Raw genomic sequence first — 16,805 nt, 5'->3', positions numbered from 1 at the left:
ACTGGGTGCAGGTTATTGGCAGGACTATCACACAGTGGGGGCACACCGTTGTCGGTGCGTTTTATCAGGAAGCACCGATTATCCGCTTGCCCCGTAAGTGTCCATGTTAACCTTGATCCATGATTGGTGATCTGTGCATAGGATTTTCTAATGTCAAGTCCCCCCACCCCTGCATACTTCGTAAGTATCTCATGGGGAGACACATCAAGACTGCAATCTCCCGTCGCCACCCCACTTCTCCCCACGAGTCTGAGCATCCATTGATGATTTTTACCCAAAATGCTTATTGTAGCAATACAGAATGGTGATTTTTTTGTTATTCTATAATTTCTTCTACATTTAATAGTTGAAATTCTGCCGCAAGTGTTTTCATTTCTTTCCCTATTTATTCATTCGTTTATTCCTATCAGTATAAACTCATGGATTCTTATTTTATTGTCTGGCTATAACTGTTGTCTTTATTATTCATTTTGATGTTGGCATTTTCCCAGATTTGGTCAGCCAGAGCTCTTTCAGGGTGGCTCCTCTGTCCCTTTGACCTGCCCCCACCAGTGTCTGAGTACTTCTTTACTTTTCATAGACAAGCACAGCAAGATGTTCTAAGCTCATCTTGTACCTTTTCACCCTGAGCTTTAGAACCAGTCATTTTTCCAAGACACCTACTTCCTTATAATGGAGGATGAAAAGGCAAAATCTTGACACACCCAAGATCTAGGTGCTAGATGTGTGTATTAAAATTTTTGAAGGACCTTGTTGTACATGATTTCTTGTTCCACAGTAAGGACTCATCACAGACATACTGGTTTCTACTGAATCTTTGCTTTTAAATACAACTGAAATTCCATGCATAATTTTTTTATACTTTTACACTGGTAGTGTGGAGGCATACTTTTCAACCTGCCATACTTGTATACAAGGTCAAAATGGGCCTGATAAATCCATAAGAGGATTCTTTGTCAATAAGGAAGGAATGAATTACACTTACCTCAATGTGGCCTTCAATTCAATTCAAAATTATTTTAGTTTAGCTATTAATGGACATGCCATTGAAACTGATTAAAATCAAGCTGTTTAAATAAGTTACTGGTTGCAAAAATGAATACTGTAATATAACACTTTATTTTTTTTTTTACATTTTTTATTTATTTTCAGCGAGGAGAAGAGAGGGAGGAGGAAAGGGAGAGAAACATCAATGTGTGGTTTCCCTGGCGTGTCCCACACTGGGGACCTGGCCCGCAACCCAGGCATGTGCCCGGGCTGAGAATTGGATCGGTGACCCTTTGGTTTGCAGGCCAGCACTCAGTCCATTGAGCCACACCAGCCAGGGTGCAACACTTTATTCTTGTTCATCAGTAAATATAGTTCCTTCAGTATTCTCTTCTTTACTCATTTGTCACCTTTCAGCAGCTGGCAAAAGATTAAATATGGAAGTGTTTAATTTCTGTTGTTCTTTCAGTAACTCAAGAACTTCCAGTGGGAATATAGTATCAATTACATATATATCTTTTCAAATAGGGTTGAGCACTGAAGGTAGAGAGCACTTACTATGTATCCTTTTCAGCTTAGGTGTATGTAGTGTCTCAGTGTGGTTCTTAATCGTAGTTGCCCTGCTTTGAGAATGCTGATGTAACTTTTGCAAGGGACTGTTGTGGACTCCCACATTCTTGGTGACATAAGCTGTCCCTGTTAATTAGATTTCTAATTTCCCATAGCTGAAGGGAAAGGAATAGTGTTTTTTTTTTTTTTTGGAGTTGCACTGGAATAATTTTTTTAACTCTAAGTGGTCAACTAGAAAAACAAAAATTCCTTGGTTACGTTTTGACTCTGTCTGACATTCAAAATAAACTACTGACAGACTTGAATGTAAAGCATTTGGAGCATGGTGTTTGTTTCCAGACCATCCGGTTGAACGGGTGGGCATTTCCCCAGTAGGCTTCATAAGACAGTAGTCCTGAAATACGTTAAAAGGTGTTTGCAGGCCCAGTCAGTATGAAAACGTGGCATGCGAATGGTTTCTTTTGCAGATTCCTAACACACATGAGCTGCAGAGAGAGGGCATAGTCACAGGTGGCTTCATTTTGGATGATTGTTTATCTGCACAATCATTTATCCGAACGGGATGATTCCCATTCAACATGGGAATGCAGGTTTGAGTTAATGTGAAAATTAGTTTGTATTAGAACTTGTACGGGATTGGACGTGGACATCAGCACAGGAGATTTAGATACACAGGTCTAGTGCTCAGAAGAAGTTTATAGAGCAGCAAACAAACATTAATTCTGGGTAGCACATCTAGCTATAGTGTTTAAAAACATAATTTGTATGAAGACTTTATTTCTTTGCCTTTTTGGAACCATTTTGTATGTTGTGGGAGTGAGAAGTGTCAGCAGAATTTAAAGAGACTCCGGAGGGCCATACTGTAGACCCGTGACTTTAGGAGAAGCAGTTTGCTATTCAACTGTGGTGGGCTGGTGTTTTTATTGATTTCTTTATTGCTCTCATATTTTCATAGAAAGTTCCTCTTGTTAAGACAGTTACACTGTTAGAATTTACAAAATCATACTAGTTTAAATTCAAAAGAAATATTCACTGTCTGAAAGTAACCATTTAAGCAAAAAAATATTTGCATCCATTTTATTAAGTAAACAGGAAATTACCAAGTGTCTTGAGGCCTGAAATAATTCATGGAAGTTACTAATTTCTAGTTAAGGAAGTTCAGGAAAATATATGATAAGAGAAGGGAATTAGAAGTTTGAGACCAAGTTTTTGTTTGATCTATTTCTCCCACTTACTAGTCATAAAATTTGAGTAGACCATGTTTCTGATGCTCAGTTTAGTCATCTGGAAAGTGAAAACAGTAGCTCCCTGTTTAACTCATGAGTTCACTCATTCATTGAACAGGTGTGGGCCAGGAGGCAGTGGTTTAGGGCTGGGCTGTGGCACTGAACAGACAGACGTGGTTCTCACTCTCATTGAGTGTATGGTCTTGAGGATCACAGCAGAGGGTCTGGAAAGTGGATATGAGAGCACCACATAAAGTGCTAGGAAAACATAATGGTCATTCTTGCTCCGAGTAAGTTTTCTCACTGAAGGTTCAGCTTCTCTTCTCATTTGAGTGATAAATTGATAGAATATGCAAGTAAAAAGAAATGATAGGTCTTAATAAAGACCTTACACCTTTTATAAGAATTAACTCAAAATGGATCACAGACTTAAATATAAAACTCTAGAACTAGATGAGAACATAGGAGAAATTCTAGATGACATATGGTAATGACTTTTTAGATATAATGCCAAAGGCCTGACAAATGAAATAAATAATTGATAAGCTAGATTTCATTAAAACTAAAAACTTCTGCTCTGCAAAAGATACTGTCAAGAGAATAAGAACACAAGTCCACAGACTGGGGGAAAATATTTTCAAAAGACAACATGAAGAAAGACTGGTAACCAAACTATACAAGGAACTCTTAAAAGTTAACAGTAAGAAAACTAATGGGGAAATAAAAAAAATTAGGGAAATGACCTAAACAGACACTCACAATGGAAGATACACTGGTGGCAGCTAAGCGTATGATGGTCCACATCATGTGCCGTGAGGGAAGTGCAAATGAAAGAGAGATACCACTGCACATCTGTTAGCATGGCTAAATCCAGAACACCGACAATACCAAGTGCAGGCGAGGATGTGGGGCAACAGGAACTCTCACTCATTGCTGGTGCAAAGTGGTACAGCCACTTTCGAAGACAGTTTGGCCCCTTATAAAACTACACATACTCTTACCATACAGTCTAGCAATCATGCTACTTGTTATTTACCTAAATGAGTTGAAAATTTATGTTCACACAAAAATCTTCCCCAAAATGTTTATTCACAATTACAGAGCACTGGAACTAACCAAGATATCCATCAATAGCTAAATGGATAAATGCACTGTAATACATTTAGACAGTGGGATGTTATTCCGTGACACAAAGAAATGAATTTTCAAGCCATGAAAAAAAAAACCATGGAAGAACCTTAAATGCATAATGTTAAGTGATATAAGCCAATCTAAAGCTACATATTGTATGATTCCAACTATATGACATTTGAGAAAAGAGAAAACTATGGAGACAGTAAAAAGATGAGAGGTTGCATGGAGGACGGGTAGGTGGAGCACAGAGGACTTTTAGGGCAGTGAAACTATTCTGTATGATGCTGTAAATGTAGGTACACACAATTACACATATGTCAAAATCCATGGAATGTATGGCGCCAAGAGTGAAGCCTAATGTAAACCGGACTTTGGGTGATGATGATGTGTCTTTGTTTGTTCGTCAGTTGTAACAAATGTTCTGCTCTCGTGCTCGATGTTGGTAGCGGGCTGTGCACGTGAGGGAGTAGAGATGTAGAGAAACTCGGTACTTTCTGCTCACTTTTGCTGTGCACCTAAAACTGTCCTTAAAAAGGAAGTTTATCTTAAAAAATGGTATCCCTGTCAGAGGAGTTAGGATGCAGATATGCCTGGTCCGTTCAGAGCGCACAGTTACTGGATGATTGTCGAATGAATAAAGGAATGGTGTTAGCATTTGGAAATTCAACATAGATGTGACTCCTATGTTGCTTATTAGATTTTCAGAAATATATTAATTACACTTGAAGAAAAGTAGCCATGTCCAGCACTCACAGGAATGTAGAGGTGATCCATACAGAAAAATTTAACTCGAAATTCAAAATATTGATTTTTAGAGAGTTCCAGAGGCAGCACTGTATAACTGGATTTCAGACTATGAATTACAACAATTTAATGCCATTGGAAAGTGTGAGGCGTGATGTAAGATATCTAATGTTTCTGTGAATAAGATAAAATCCTAAATTTAGAAAACAACATGATTTATTGAATTATCCTTGGAAATAAAAGGAAAGTTTAGGTCCTGAGATTCTCTTTATGCATAAAGCTTACAAAATGAGAGTAATTTTTTTTTCAAAGAAGTTTAATTTAGTGGAAACAACTTGCATGATAGCTCATGTAGCAATTAAATTAAGATTCTATACTATCTGAGGTGTTTTAAAATTCTACAACTTGGGTAAATTTCAAATATATGTGAACAACTCTAATAAATTTTCAAAACTTCTCAAGGCCCTTGACTGTGACACTCCGTTTTCATGATCATTTACACAAAATCCCACATGTTGACAGTGATCAGCGTTGGTGAGAACGTGTGCCGGCCGCCTCAGCAGTTCTTAACAGATGGCTCCCTCCATTCATTTTCTCCTATAGGCAAACATGCTGAAGACATATTTGGTGAGCTGTTTAATGAGGCTAACAACTTTTACATCAGAGCAAACTCTCTTCAAGACAGAATTGATCGCCTTGCTGTCAAAGTTACCCAACTGGATTCAACAGTGGAAGAGGGTAGGTAATTGCATGAATGCGTGAACCAGAAGTGATCTTGACGAGAGATAGTAATTGATTGCAGGGCAGTTACTGCTTTTTTCCCTGGGGTAATACGCTGATTTTTCATCTTTTGCTAGAACAACAGTGAGGTTAATTCGTGATTAAAAGATATCTTGTTTATTTCGTATGTCATACTATCTTTAAAAAAAAAGTACGTATTTGTTTTAGAGGATTCTTTGAATGCAGTCAGTATTAGAAGCCCTAATTTATGTTATTGGTGGTTATTTTAAAGATATTTCTTACCTAAAAATGATAGAATCAACCCAGAGATATGGTCCAACTAAGAGGGAAGGTTATATGTACAGAGTGTGACAGAATGAAGGCTTATCCCCCATATTCTTGTTAGGGTTGATGCCTGTAAATAATCTCTGTGATTTAATGTCTCAAAAATAGCATTGATTGAAACCCCTTAGGCTTCCAGCTCTTAAAATAGTATTAATATGGGCAAACTCTGTGTAGTTAACTCTAATCACTTTGATGATACACCCTGAAATGGTGGCAGTCTCAGCGAAATTAAAACTCAATTCCTTTTTTAAAATTTCACTTGCTGTGTCTTTTGAATAAAGGATTGAGATTAGACTGGGAAAAAAATCAGTAAAAAACCTATAAGAAATGTTGTTATATGTTGACTTGGAGAAAAATGTTCAATTACAAATTATTTTTATTTTTATATAATGGAAGTTACAATTTCTTTTATTGCATTAAAATGATCCTAGCATCTGACTTTTTTCTACTAGACCTATAATAGTTGTATTAGTAAAAGTTGAAGATTTTATTTTTTTTATGTGGTTATTTATGGACTTCATCCCTCATTTAACATTTTTTTCCAAAGGGCAGAATTAAATCAATGAATTAGAAATTTAACAAAAGTGAAGAACATTGAAAGTTCAATATCTGTTATAAACATTCTTACTGATTTTTCAACAATAATGGAACTAAAGGCATGCTCCTTTTAGTCTGATTTTTAAAATTTATCTTTTTACTTTTAAAAAATAAAATGTTAATAGCTACTTGGCTTATTTAGAGAAGGACTTTTGACATCTTAAGTAAATCATTCACTTTTCAAATTAGTATCAAAGTGATTTTTAAATATTTATCTTCTTTCGGTGTCCCTCCCCCCCTTGGAACTGAAATGCTTGTGATAAAACTTACACTGGAAAAGGTTAACCTGTAGGTTAAATTTAATGAGATTTTGATGGTATCTCCTGAGTCTCAGTTCCATTGGTCAAGTGGGTGAATGAACCAGTTTGCTCACCTTAGGAAGTTTGTGTCAAATTCAGATGACTTAATACATGAGATGTAACATTTGTTCACACACAAGAAATGAGTATAATTAGCCCTGATTTTCTCACTCTTTAGTATAGTTTTGTATCATGCTACTTAACTTTTAGGACTATATGTTGAAAAACTTTGTTGTCTCTCCTGAATGATAGTGTCAGAAGAACTTAATGCCTTTTTTAACAATTTTTAAAAACTTTTTTGCAGAAATCTTTCCTACATATATTATAATTAAACTAGTACTAACTGTTCACATGTCCTCTCTATGCCCCAGAATGCCCAGATCTATGCATTTACGTGATGTTATAGTCATAACTATATTTCTGTGTGTTTTTAAATAAGTACTATTTAAATAAATAATGATGCTCTAATAGTAGGTTTAATGAAATGATTCGATTGCTACAAAAGAAGAAAGCTGTGACTTGACTTCGTAAAGATGACTGTGATTTGTAAGAGGGAAGGAATGCACAGGCTACTTCAGCATGTTTTTAAATTAAAAAATATTATTTGGTTATTCTAAGAGATGTTTATGATTGTGACTTAAAGTATATTTGTTTCTAAACAGCTAAAATATTTTTATGTGACTCAACTTGGGGGACTTTTCTCTAAATAGTGTCACTACAGGATATCAACATGAAAAAAGCTTTCAAAAGTTCCACAGTCCAGGACCAGCAAGTGGTTTCGAAGAACAGCATCCCCAACCCTGTTGCGGACATCTACAACCAGAGCGATAAGCCACCTCCTCTGAACATTCTGACACCGTACAGGTAAGGCTTCCTGTGTTCCCGGGGCCTGTTCAGCACAGAGAAGGCGGAAGAGGGTGACGGCGCCGTGAACATAATCTTTCAACTTCGAAAATAAGAATTGCAGTATTATAGACAAAGAAATTAGACATTGGTGCAGAATTGTTAAAGTTTTAGAAAGCTTATCTATATTTCAGAATATAGATAAACTTACCAAGAAATGTTTGAGTTCTAATTTTAGCTTTTCAATGTAGGCATCTTAAGTAGAAGTGAGCACGGTGCAGTACGCAGTATCGTGTGTGCTTATGTTGTTCCTCGGAGTCCGAGTCAGTTTGAAAGGAGACGCACAATTCGGTTATAATGCAGCAAAATTACCGTCTCGGCATTGCAGCCCTGCAGAGACCTTTGTTATTTAATACAGAAAAATTATTCTGCAGCATTAGGGGTTTTTAAGAGTGGAAATACAATCAACACATTAACTTTCTGTTGTTGTAAAATGGTAGGACACAGTATCCAAACCAGACTTCCAAGAAAAAGAATGAAAAATAAGTAAGTGCAAAAAATTAACATTAAGAAACTAAAAATGCTTTTTTATAACACCTGTGCTACACCCCCACCGCATCGCTTCTTTCTTCCCATATTTTCTGTCACTCTCTTTCCTGTCTCCCTTTGTCCTGTGCTTTCTCATTGCACACTGAGTCCCTCGCCCATCTTTTTACCCGTCCTGTGGAGTATATTCCTTCAGCCTCTGATGACAGACTGTGGTAGGGAGTCGTCCTCACTGCCACAGTGTCTGCTCTGTGGGTGATGTTCCTGCCTCTCAGAATTACTGCCTTCATAGGCCATTGGTCCTCTTCAGGGGGTGCCCAGAGTCTTCATTGGTCTGAATTCCTGTCCCTCCTCACGGTCTAAGAGTCCATGTTTGGACCTACTGCTCCACTGCTAACGCAGCAGTTCCGACTACACCCCGTCCTTTCAGCAGGGACAGAAATGTTCTCTCAAGGATGTGGGAGAGCCACGGAGACACTGATAAAGGAGGGCCGAGATGCCAGTTTACCAAGGAACAAGTATACCTCTCCGGAGGTGTTAGCACACTTATTTAAAATGAATGATATATGTAAATAGCGTTATTGTAAGCCTGATGTTTTAACTCACGGTTTTGCTTGTCAGCAGCTTCAGTTTTACTTAGGTACTGGGAGCCCTGAGGGCTTGCTTGCTGAGATTTTTGTAAAACACTTCACTAAATATTCTGTCCTAAAGGGAAAATCCAGAAAACTCAACTAACACATTTGACTAATCAAGATCAACATGAAATATATGTGGTGATTTAAAATTTTTAATTTCATAAAGAATTAACTCATATATATTGTGCATGTGTGTATTTAGTTCTATGGAAAATAAAAATGTCTGATTTTCTAATAGTGTGTTTAAGAATAGCAGAGCCCATTCAAATCTACTTTTTGTTAATACAGTAATATTTTGCATATGTAAAACACAAACTTTTGCATTTGAACTTGAGTATGATGCTCATGACACAGTTAATATACGAGCAGTGCGATGTGACTGAAAAATCAAGTGTTTAGTTGCTATAAACATAGGACACTTCTGCTATGTTTTTATGTCGAAGTTAACATTTGTTAGCTTATGTGAGTTCTGCCCTCTTTTAAGTATTAGCTCCATTTTTTAATGTGAATTTTATACATCTTAAATTTTGCAGCAAGTTCATGCTCAGATTTTCTTTATCTTCACCTATATCAGAGGCCTAGTATTTAGGGAAACAAATTACATTTTTTTCGCAATAATGTTATTAATGAAACCTGTAATTCGGGTGCTCATCAACTAGGGATTTCGGAAAACAGAGGCAGGATTTTAAGTAATCTGAGATTAGATATAGAATGAAAAGCACTGGTTTGTTGGTGATTCTCAGAGTGAGTGAGCAGAACAGCCCTCATTATTTGGTGAGGAGTGCACCAGAACGGGGCACAGCAGGCGCCTCAAGGGCAGGCAGGCTTTGCTCCTGGAGTAATTCACGTAACTCTTCCTCTTCCTGTTCCTCTTCCTCCTCCTCTTCCCCCTCTCCCTCTTCCTCTTCTTCCTCTTTAGTTTTTAAAGCATTAATACAATAAGTGTTTACTTAGTATCATGATTATTTTGAGATTTATTATTGATTTATATTAGCACTTTGTACTCATGTTGGCTGCATTTTTACTGGTTTTATGATAAATGAATATCTTATATAAAGACTTGAAATAGTATCTAAACCGTAATAATTGTAGCAATGCTTAAAAATCAAATGGCTGCAAGTGAATTTTCTTTGTGGGTTACTTCCACTTTGACACTATTTCATCATTGGTCATCTTAGTCACAATATTTTGCTTTTTTTCTAAATGAATTTTTAGATATTGGGCAAACCTGGTTGAAAAAAAGGGATAGAGTATTACTAATCTTTGTCCTCATGACACTGACACCCTGAATGGAAGTGACCGTGTGTGTGAGTGAAGAATCCACCTGTTTCTGTGTATGGCCCCCTTTGGGAATAAACAGAACATTTCTGAAATGATCAAGGGATTTAATATTACTGTTTATGAGTCATATCTTGATTTTTAGGAGCACTTTTCTATACTTAAATCCAAATTTGGAATTTTTAGCTAATTATTCTGGAAAAAGTTGCTGATTTTGATTCAAGTAAGGAAATCTAAGATACTTAATGTCTAAGACAGTTAAAATGCCTCATGCAGATGTTATAATCTCATGAGTTAAAAGTGAATTGTCTTAGCTCATATGTAGATATTTAACAACCCTTTTTTCTGACTTGTAATACCTTGATTTATAGAGATGATAAAAAGGACGGACTGAAGTTCTATACTGATCCTTCCTATTTCTTTGACCTCTGGAAAGAAAAAATGCTACAGGACACAGAAGACAAAAGGAAAGAGAAAAGGCGACAAAAGGTAAATAATTCCAGTAAGGGAAATGCACATCTAAATGTGTAAATGGATTCTTGTGTAGAAGGACATCAGTAAATTCTTCATTTGAATGGTTGAGATGTTCACTTTAGTGATGAAGGTTTTTAGAGATTATATTATTTATGTGAAGATACTGACAACTTAGTATTAACTTGTAATATTGTTAGGATTAGCACCGTAATACTATTTTTTAATAAATTATCTCTTGATTTGTTCTCTGACACTTGCTTTGCTTTCACAAAAGTAGTGGCTAAAATTTCACTTTTGTTTGTAACCATGTTTTAAAACTTTTTTAAGGCTTTATTTATTTATTTTAGAGAGGGGAAGGGAAGAAGAAAGGGACAAAGACATCTATGTGTGGTTGCCTCTCAAGTGCCCCTTTCTCCCACATCCCAGGCGTGTGCCCTGACTGGGACTTGAACCAGCAACCCTTTGGTTCACAGGCTGGCACTCTATTCACTGAGCCACAATAGCAAGGGCCATGTTTTAGAACTTTTCTCCCACTTAGATTTCAAAAGCAGTCAACATTCCATATCAGAAATAGTTATCTGCTCTCATTGTTTTGAAGCTTTCTTCACTGCTGGGTTGCCACTTAGGTATAATTAATGCTTTGACGGGCTGTTCATATTGGATTGAAAGTGTGTGTGATCTGCAGGTGCAGCGGGTGGTATTTACAGGAAAGGAGATCCCTTTGTGGGGGGAGGGGTGGGCAAGGTCATTGCAAGTCTGAAGGCTGACCAGCACCTGCATTGTAAGCACTCTGGGAGGGACAAGCCCACTCTGCTCAGGTGTAGGGGCTTCTGTTTTGATGTCCTTTGGGGCCTAGAAATTAGATTTAAGCACTAAGAAGAGTTAATTCTCTAAAGGCTAATATTTGCTAAGACTTTTCACAAGTAAGCTGTTTAAAATATGACCACCTGGTTTGGTGAATATTAGAGTGCCTGATGAATATTAGAGTGCTTGATGAATATTAGAGTGCTTTAGTTAAGAGAACTGCTTACCTTTTGTGGGTTCTCAGTCTTAAGGTTTTGAGGCATTTAGACATATTGCTTGGTAGGGGTGACAGTTTGGGATGGAAGATAATTTGAAATTTGAAAACAGGATTTAAGATAGGGAACATGAAAATAATTTACGAACTGTAAGTGTAAGATGTTACTGAACTCTAGGAGAGAATTCCATAGGCTTGGTTAGTCATCCTCTCCTCTTTTGCTCGTGGTGTGCACAGTGAATCTCTCCTGGGTTGGAGAGATTAACTGGGAAGTCTTGGAAGAGGTACTGAGTATTCATTCAGATGGAGGAGTATTCCACCTAAAAAGCTATAAAGTGATCAAGTGAAGAAAAGGAAGATCCCATTCTCTGGAACAGAAAAGAAACAGATACTTAATAAAGTCATATTGGTCTTGATGGCCACACCTCTTGGTAGTAAAAGGGCAAAATGCCAGGGATTTTAAGAGCAATTTCCTTTAAAATGTGCCTGCCTTTCAAATGATCATCTAGGTTTCCCTTCTCAGTGATAACTTTTGATGAAAATATTTATAATTTTTTCACCAGTGTTCTTTAGGGGAGGACAGTTACCTACGTACGATAATCAGGCCATCACAATTAGTTGTCATTTCCTTGGCGGTCTTGCACATTCTTCAAACACATAAAATTCTGATAAGAATTTCTTATTCATTCATTTATTTAATGATTCTTTTTTTTAAATGCCTTTAAATGCTAGATAAACAGTGGTGCAAATGATAGGATTATCACCCTCATGGAGATTGCAGTAGAGTGGGGAAAACAAACATTAAACAGTCATGCAGCCCCCTGAAACTCATAGAGGGAAAGAAATTCAGAAATTGTAATGCAAATCTGCTCTATGTAAGAACAGAAAATGAGGCAGCAAGATATCCTTTGTTCTGGAAATCCTCCAGGGTTTCTGAAAAGCATGTCACTTTCAATTTGGAACTGCCTAGTCTCTCTGAAGAAAAATTAGTTTAGAAAATTTGGGTATGAGAATTCCATTGTTTTTGAACTTTGTTTTCTTACTTTCATAGTGTAAAAACATTTTAAAAGTTACTCAAGTAAATACGTAGTTTTTAAGTATGCGGTTACACTGCTGGTGAGTGTTTTGAAGGAGATGGCATGCTGTGGGTCAGATGACAGCGTGGGGGAGGACAGTGAAAAGGAAGTGGAGTGTCAAGGACAGCCTCTCAGGGGTGTCCTTCACCGAGATCAGTCAGTGTGTGGGTGCATGTGTGTTCATGTGTAGGTGAGGGGGTGCTGGAGGAGGCGGGGTGCTTTAGAATTGAGGAGCCTTCTAAGTAGAAGTAGCAAAGATCATTCTGGGCTAAGAAACAACTTTGGCTTCTTCTAGGATTTGGGTGTCGGTCAGTGTAGTTAGAGTACGGCTACGTCACTGCTAACACTTTGTCGTACCTGGTTCCCTGTGTGCGTGGTGTGCACATGTTGGTGGGCAAATCTGAGGCTGAACCATTTACAGAGACAGTTATTATAACATTTAGTCCCTAAATATGTCAACAAACATCTCTTAAAAGTAAGGGGAACATATAATTAATTTAATCAGGATATATGTTGGAATCCATTGAAATCTCCTTCCTTTTATTTCTTTTGTTGTTGTTATAATTTTAGTTTTTAGAAGTATACACACAATAGATACTGGTTGTAAAATGCTCAAATTACACTAAAGTCAATATATTAGTTTGGAAAGTTTGGGGTGTCTCCCTTCCCCTGGGCATAACTGACTACATTAACATTTAGCAGTTTGGCATGCATATTTTTAGATTTAGTATTTTTATTTTCAGGCATTCATAAATACATGCATATACATTACACAAAGTATTTTTACATAGATAGAAATGTACTACATACAACTAATACATACAAGCATACACATGAATTGATATAACTGGAGATACACTTCATTCTTTTTAATAGTTGTGTAGTATTCTAAACTACGATGTGTCATGAACTACCCATTACTATATTAATGAATATTTAGGTTGTTTCTAAATTGTTGCTATTACAATACTATAGTAGGTATCCCTGTACACATATGCAGATATTTCTTTGGGGTAAATTTCTAGAAGCTGAATGTGAGTTGAAATTTTGAAAGATATCATCATGTTGCCTCTGACCCTTAAAACACCAAACCAGTGTATACTCTCAACAGGCTTCCTCCTCTGTGGATATTTTTTTTTGATGAGCCTTCTTCCCACCCCCCCAAAAATCTAATATACATTACATATCTGTTCATCTTTACTAACTCTTTATATATTTTCTGTGAACTTCATATTTAGATGTTCTTTGCCAATACATTGTCTGCGCCTCCTTGATTCCTCCAAAAACAGTCCAGTCATTGTCTGCACTGCCGCCCTGAGTTGCCTGCCTTCCTGTCAGCCAGGCCCCCGGAGTTGGCTTTCTTCCTGGTGTCTCTGCCTTCCCCTCGGTCTGTTCTCCATTACTAGAGGGATTTTTTTCAAATGCCTCTTCCTCTTCAGTATGTCAACCCCACCCATCTTACTGTTCAGTGGTTCTCCATCGCTCTTGGGATAAAGAACAACACTTAAAAATTTTTTTAATTTATTGATTTTAGACAAAGAGAAACATCAGTTTGTTGTTTCACTTATTTATGCATTCACTGATTGATTCTTGTATGTGCCCTGACTGAGGATTGAACCTGCAACCTTGGCATATGGGGATGATGCTCCAATCAACTGAGCTACTCAGACAGGACTAGAAGAACAACATTTTTAATGTAGCCGTTAAGATCTTGTCTTTTTTTCTGATCTTGGGGGCCATTCACCCTCATTCACCCTCATTCACCACTTATCTTCTTTTATTTTTCCTAATGTGATGCTCTCCCTGCTCGTCAGAGTCCTCCCACACTCTGTCCCCTCTTGGCATGCATCTGACGTGAGCTTCTTTGCAAAACTAATGCCCACTCTATACAGGTCTTGCCTTTCACTCACTCCTAGGCACTGTCCCCAACTTGCAGAATAGACAGCATTCTACACACAATGCATTTGTGTTTTACCACATTTTAAATTTTTTATTTATTTTCAGAGAGAGGGGAAAGGAGAGAAAGAGAAGGAGAGAAACATCTATCCGTTGCCTCTAGCACTCCCCCAACTGTGGACCCAGCCCACAAGCCAGGCATATGCCATGACTGGGAATCAAACCAGTGACCCTTGGGTTCACAGGCAGGAATTCAATCCACTGAGCCACAGCAGCCAGGGCTGTTTCACCACATTTTATAATTACACATTTATTTCTTTGATTGTGTAGTCTCCCCACTGGACTGCAGGCTCCATGAGGACAGACACCTGTCTTTTTGTTGTTGTTATTTGTCCTTTTTATCATCACTGCCTGGCGTGGGCTGGGATGTAGTAAGCCCCATAAGCTTACCTGGACTTGATGACTGAGTGTACACTCTGGGTAAAACCACGTGTGCAGAGACCGTCTGAGGAGTGTAGGTCTTAAAGGCACCTAGTTCTTGTCCTTAGAGAGCATAAAATTTATGGGGGAGGCAGGAAAAACATACAAACACACATAGAAATAATTGTTCTCACCTTTGAAGAAGCACTTATGTGAGACCCAGGTATTTATTGGATACATTTTTGCTGGCAAAGTAGGACTGGAGCAAGAGTGAGTCTGTATGGGAAGGTAAGTTCTTACCTTATTTTTGTTTGGGGTTCAGCTCATTGCAGGACTAGCTTGAGTATTTCTTTTAGAAACTGAAAACAGAACATCTTGAATTCCTTTTGAAAGATGATTGCATGTTAACAAACCAGTCAGAATTACGTAGGGGTGGGAAGGGATTTCTCTAGGATGTCATCAGACATTTCATCTGTATAATGTAGATCTAAAACATATGGTGCCTTTAAAACAAGCTAAAAGCCTAGTAAGGCAAGAAATGTTTATTGAAACTGACGGTAAGAAACTCTGGTAGTTGCAGCAGAGTAATTTTTATTTATTTAGGTTAAATAGTTAAGTATTGGTTACTCTGCGTTGGGTGAGAGAGTGGCTGTGTTAGAATTTTCTAACATCAGAGTGATGGGAAGGGGACTTGCTCTTGTCCGCACACCAGGCTTGTTCCGGAGCATTATAACTGTGTTTAATCTGTTTTCCTTTCCCTTCTGTCTTGGCATGCTTGCTTTCTTTTCCTGGACCTCAGGAGCAAAAGCGTATAGATGGCACCACCCGTGAGGTGAAAAAGGTTAGAAAAGCCAGGAACAGGCGCCAGGAGTGGAATATGATGGCGTATGACAAAGAGCTCAGACCCGACAACAGGTTGTCTCAGAGTGTGTACCATGGAGCATCTTCCGAGGGATCCCTGTCCCCAGACACTAGGTGTGTGCGTGTGTGGTGATGCCCTGAGCAGCGCTTCGGTTTACTGTTACCTGGAAATGACTAGTAGTAGCTTTGGCATTTATGTGGCCACAATATGTTTCAAATCTTTCCTTAAAAATTTTATGTGCGTGTACATGCATGTATTTGAATTTGAAATAATTTAAAGCGGTTTTAATTTACTTTACAACATAACATTGTAAAGTTTGCTTTACAGCATTTAGTTTACAATATAACATTGGGTTATGTTGTATGCTTTTTCGTATCTCTGACTTAGTTTATTATTCAGTTACTCTAGATAAGTAGTGTTTTAACATGGATTCTGAATTTGGGCTTAATGACTGCCAGTGACCTACATTTTTATTGTAAATCACTTAATTCTTTGTCTTATTATTTAGCTTAGAATGTTGACTTTTCTTTGCTACTTGATATCAAAAAATGATTGGTAGGTAGCAACTGATGTGATTAAGGAGTAACTTCATTGTTCTTTTTCATAGCCTTTTAAAAACTGATGAACAAAAGAGATTTATTTCTTTAGTTCACTAATCTTATGTACTCTGATTTCAGGAGAAGAATTCTGTTGGCGTTTACTTCAAAACATGTTAACAATTAAGTAAAACTATTTCTTACAGGTGTGAATGGTGTGGTCAGTAAGTCACATTTGTCACAGAAGGGAGTCAGTGAACAACAGGAACTAAGTAGTCAATTTTAACTTACAGTTTCCTTTCCTCTTCTGCTCTTGTAAAGTTGTCTTGTATTTGTAGAATTGCTCCAAGTCCTCCGTCAGCACTTAAAAATTTGAACAGAGAATTCTCATGTGATTGAAAGAGGTTTCAAAAAACAGCAACTCCCAGGACCTGGCCTTAGATCTGTGTCCTTTTTAGACCAGTTTTGTTTTTGCCTCGTCAGTGTTTAGCCCGCGCCCCACACACTGCAGCCGCCTAGCGTCGGGTCAGGACCCGTAAACATTCCCACCCAGAGGGGCTGCAAGTCATTGGTTGGAGATGAGGCCAGTTCTAGGTAAT

General features: G+C 37.7%; 1 protein-coding gene across 3 annotated transcripts in view; it reads left to right on the top strand.

The window, feature by feature from the left end:
• Positions 1 to 16,805, top strand: part of WASF3 (WASP family member 3) — a 151,394-nt gene that overhangs the window by 124,299 nt on the left and 10,290 nt on the right. For 2 of the 3 annotated variants that reach the window (XM_037137144.2, XM_037137143.2), the window contains 4 exons: positions 5,265 to 5,399; positions 7,333 to 7,486; positions 10,296 to 10,413; positions 15,608 to 15,783. In XM_037137144.2, the coding sequence (XP_036993039.2) occupies positions 5,265 to 5,399; positions 7,333 to 7,486; positions 10,296 to 10,413; positions 15,608 to 15,783 (583 nt within the window). The remainder of the gene's footprint in view (positions 1 to 5,264; positions 5,400 to 7,332; positions 7,487 to 10,295; positions 10,414 to 15,607; positions 15,784 to 16,805) is intronic. The other variant, XM_037137146.2, reaches the window with a different exon arrangement.

Source organism: Artibeus jamaicensis, unplaced genomic scaffold (genome assembly GCF_021234435.1).
Source record: "Artibeus jamaicensis isolate MK-2021 breed Jamaican fruit bat unplaced genomic scaffold, CSHL_Jam_final contig_793, whole genome shotgun sequence".
In the NCBI taxonomy this organism is placed as follows: Eukaryota; Metazoa; Chordata; class Mammalia; order Chiroptera; family Phyllostomidae; genus Artibeus; species Artibeus jamaicensis.
Note: the sequence above shows the minus strand (reverse complement) of the source record. Positions and strands in the feature narration are given on the sequence as shown.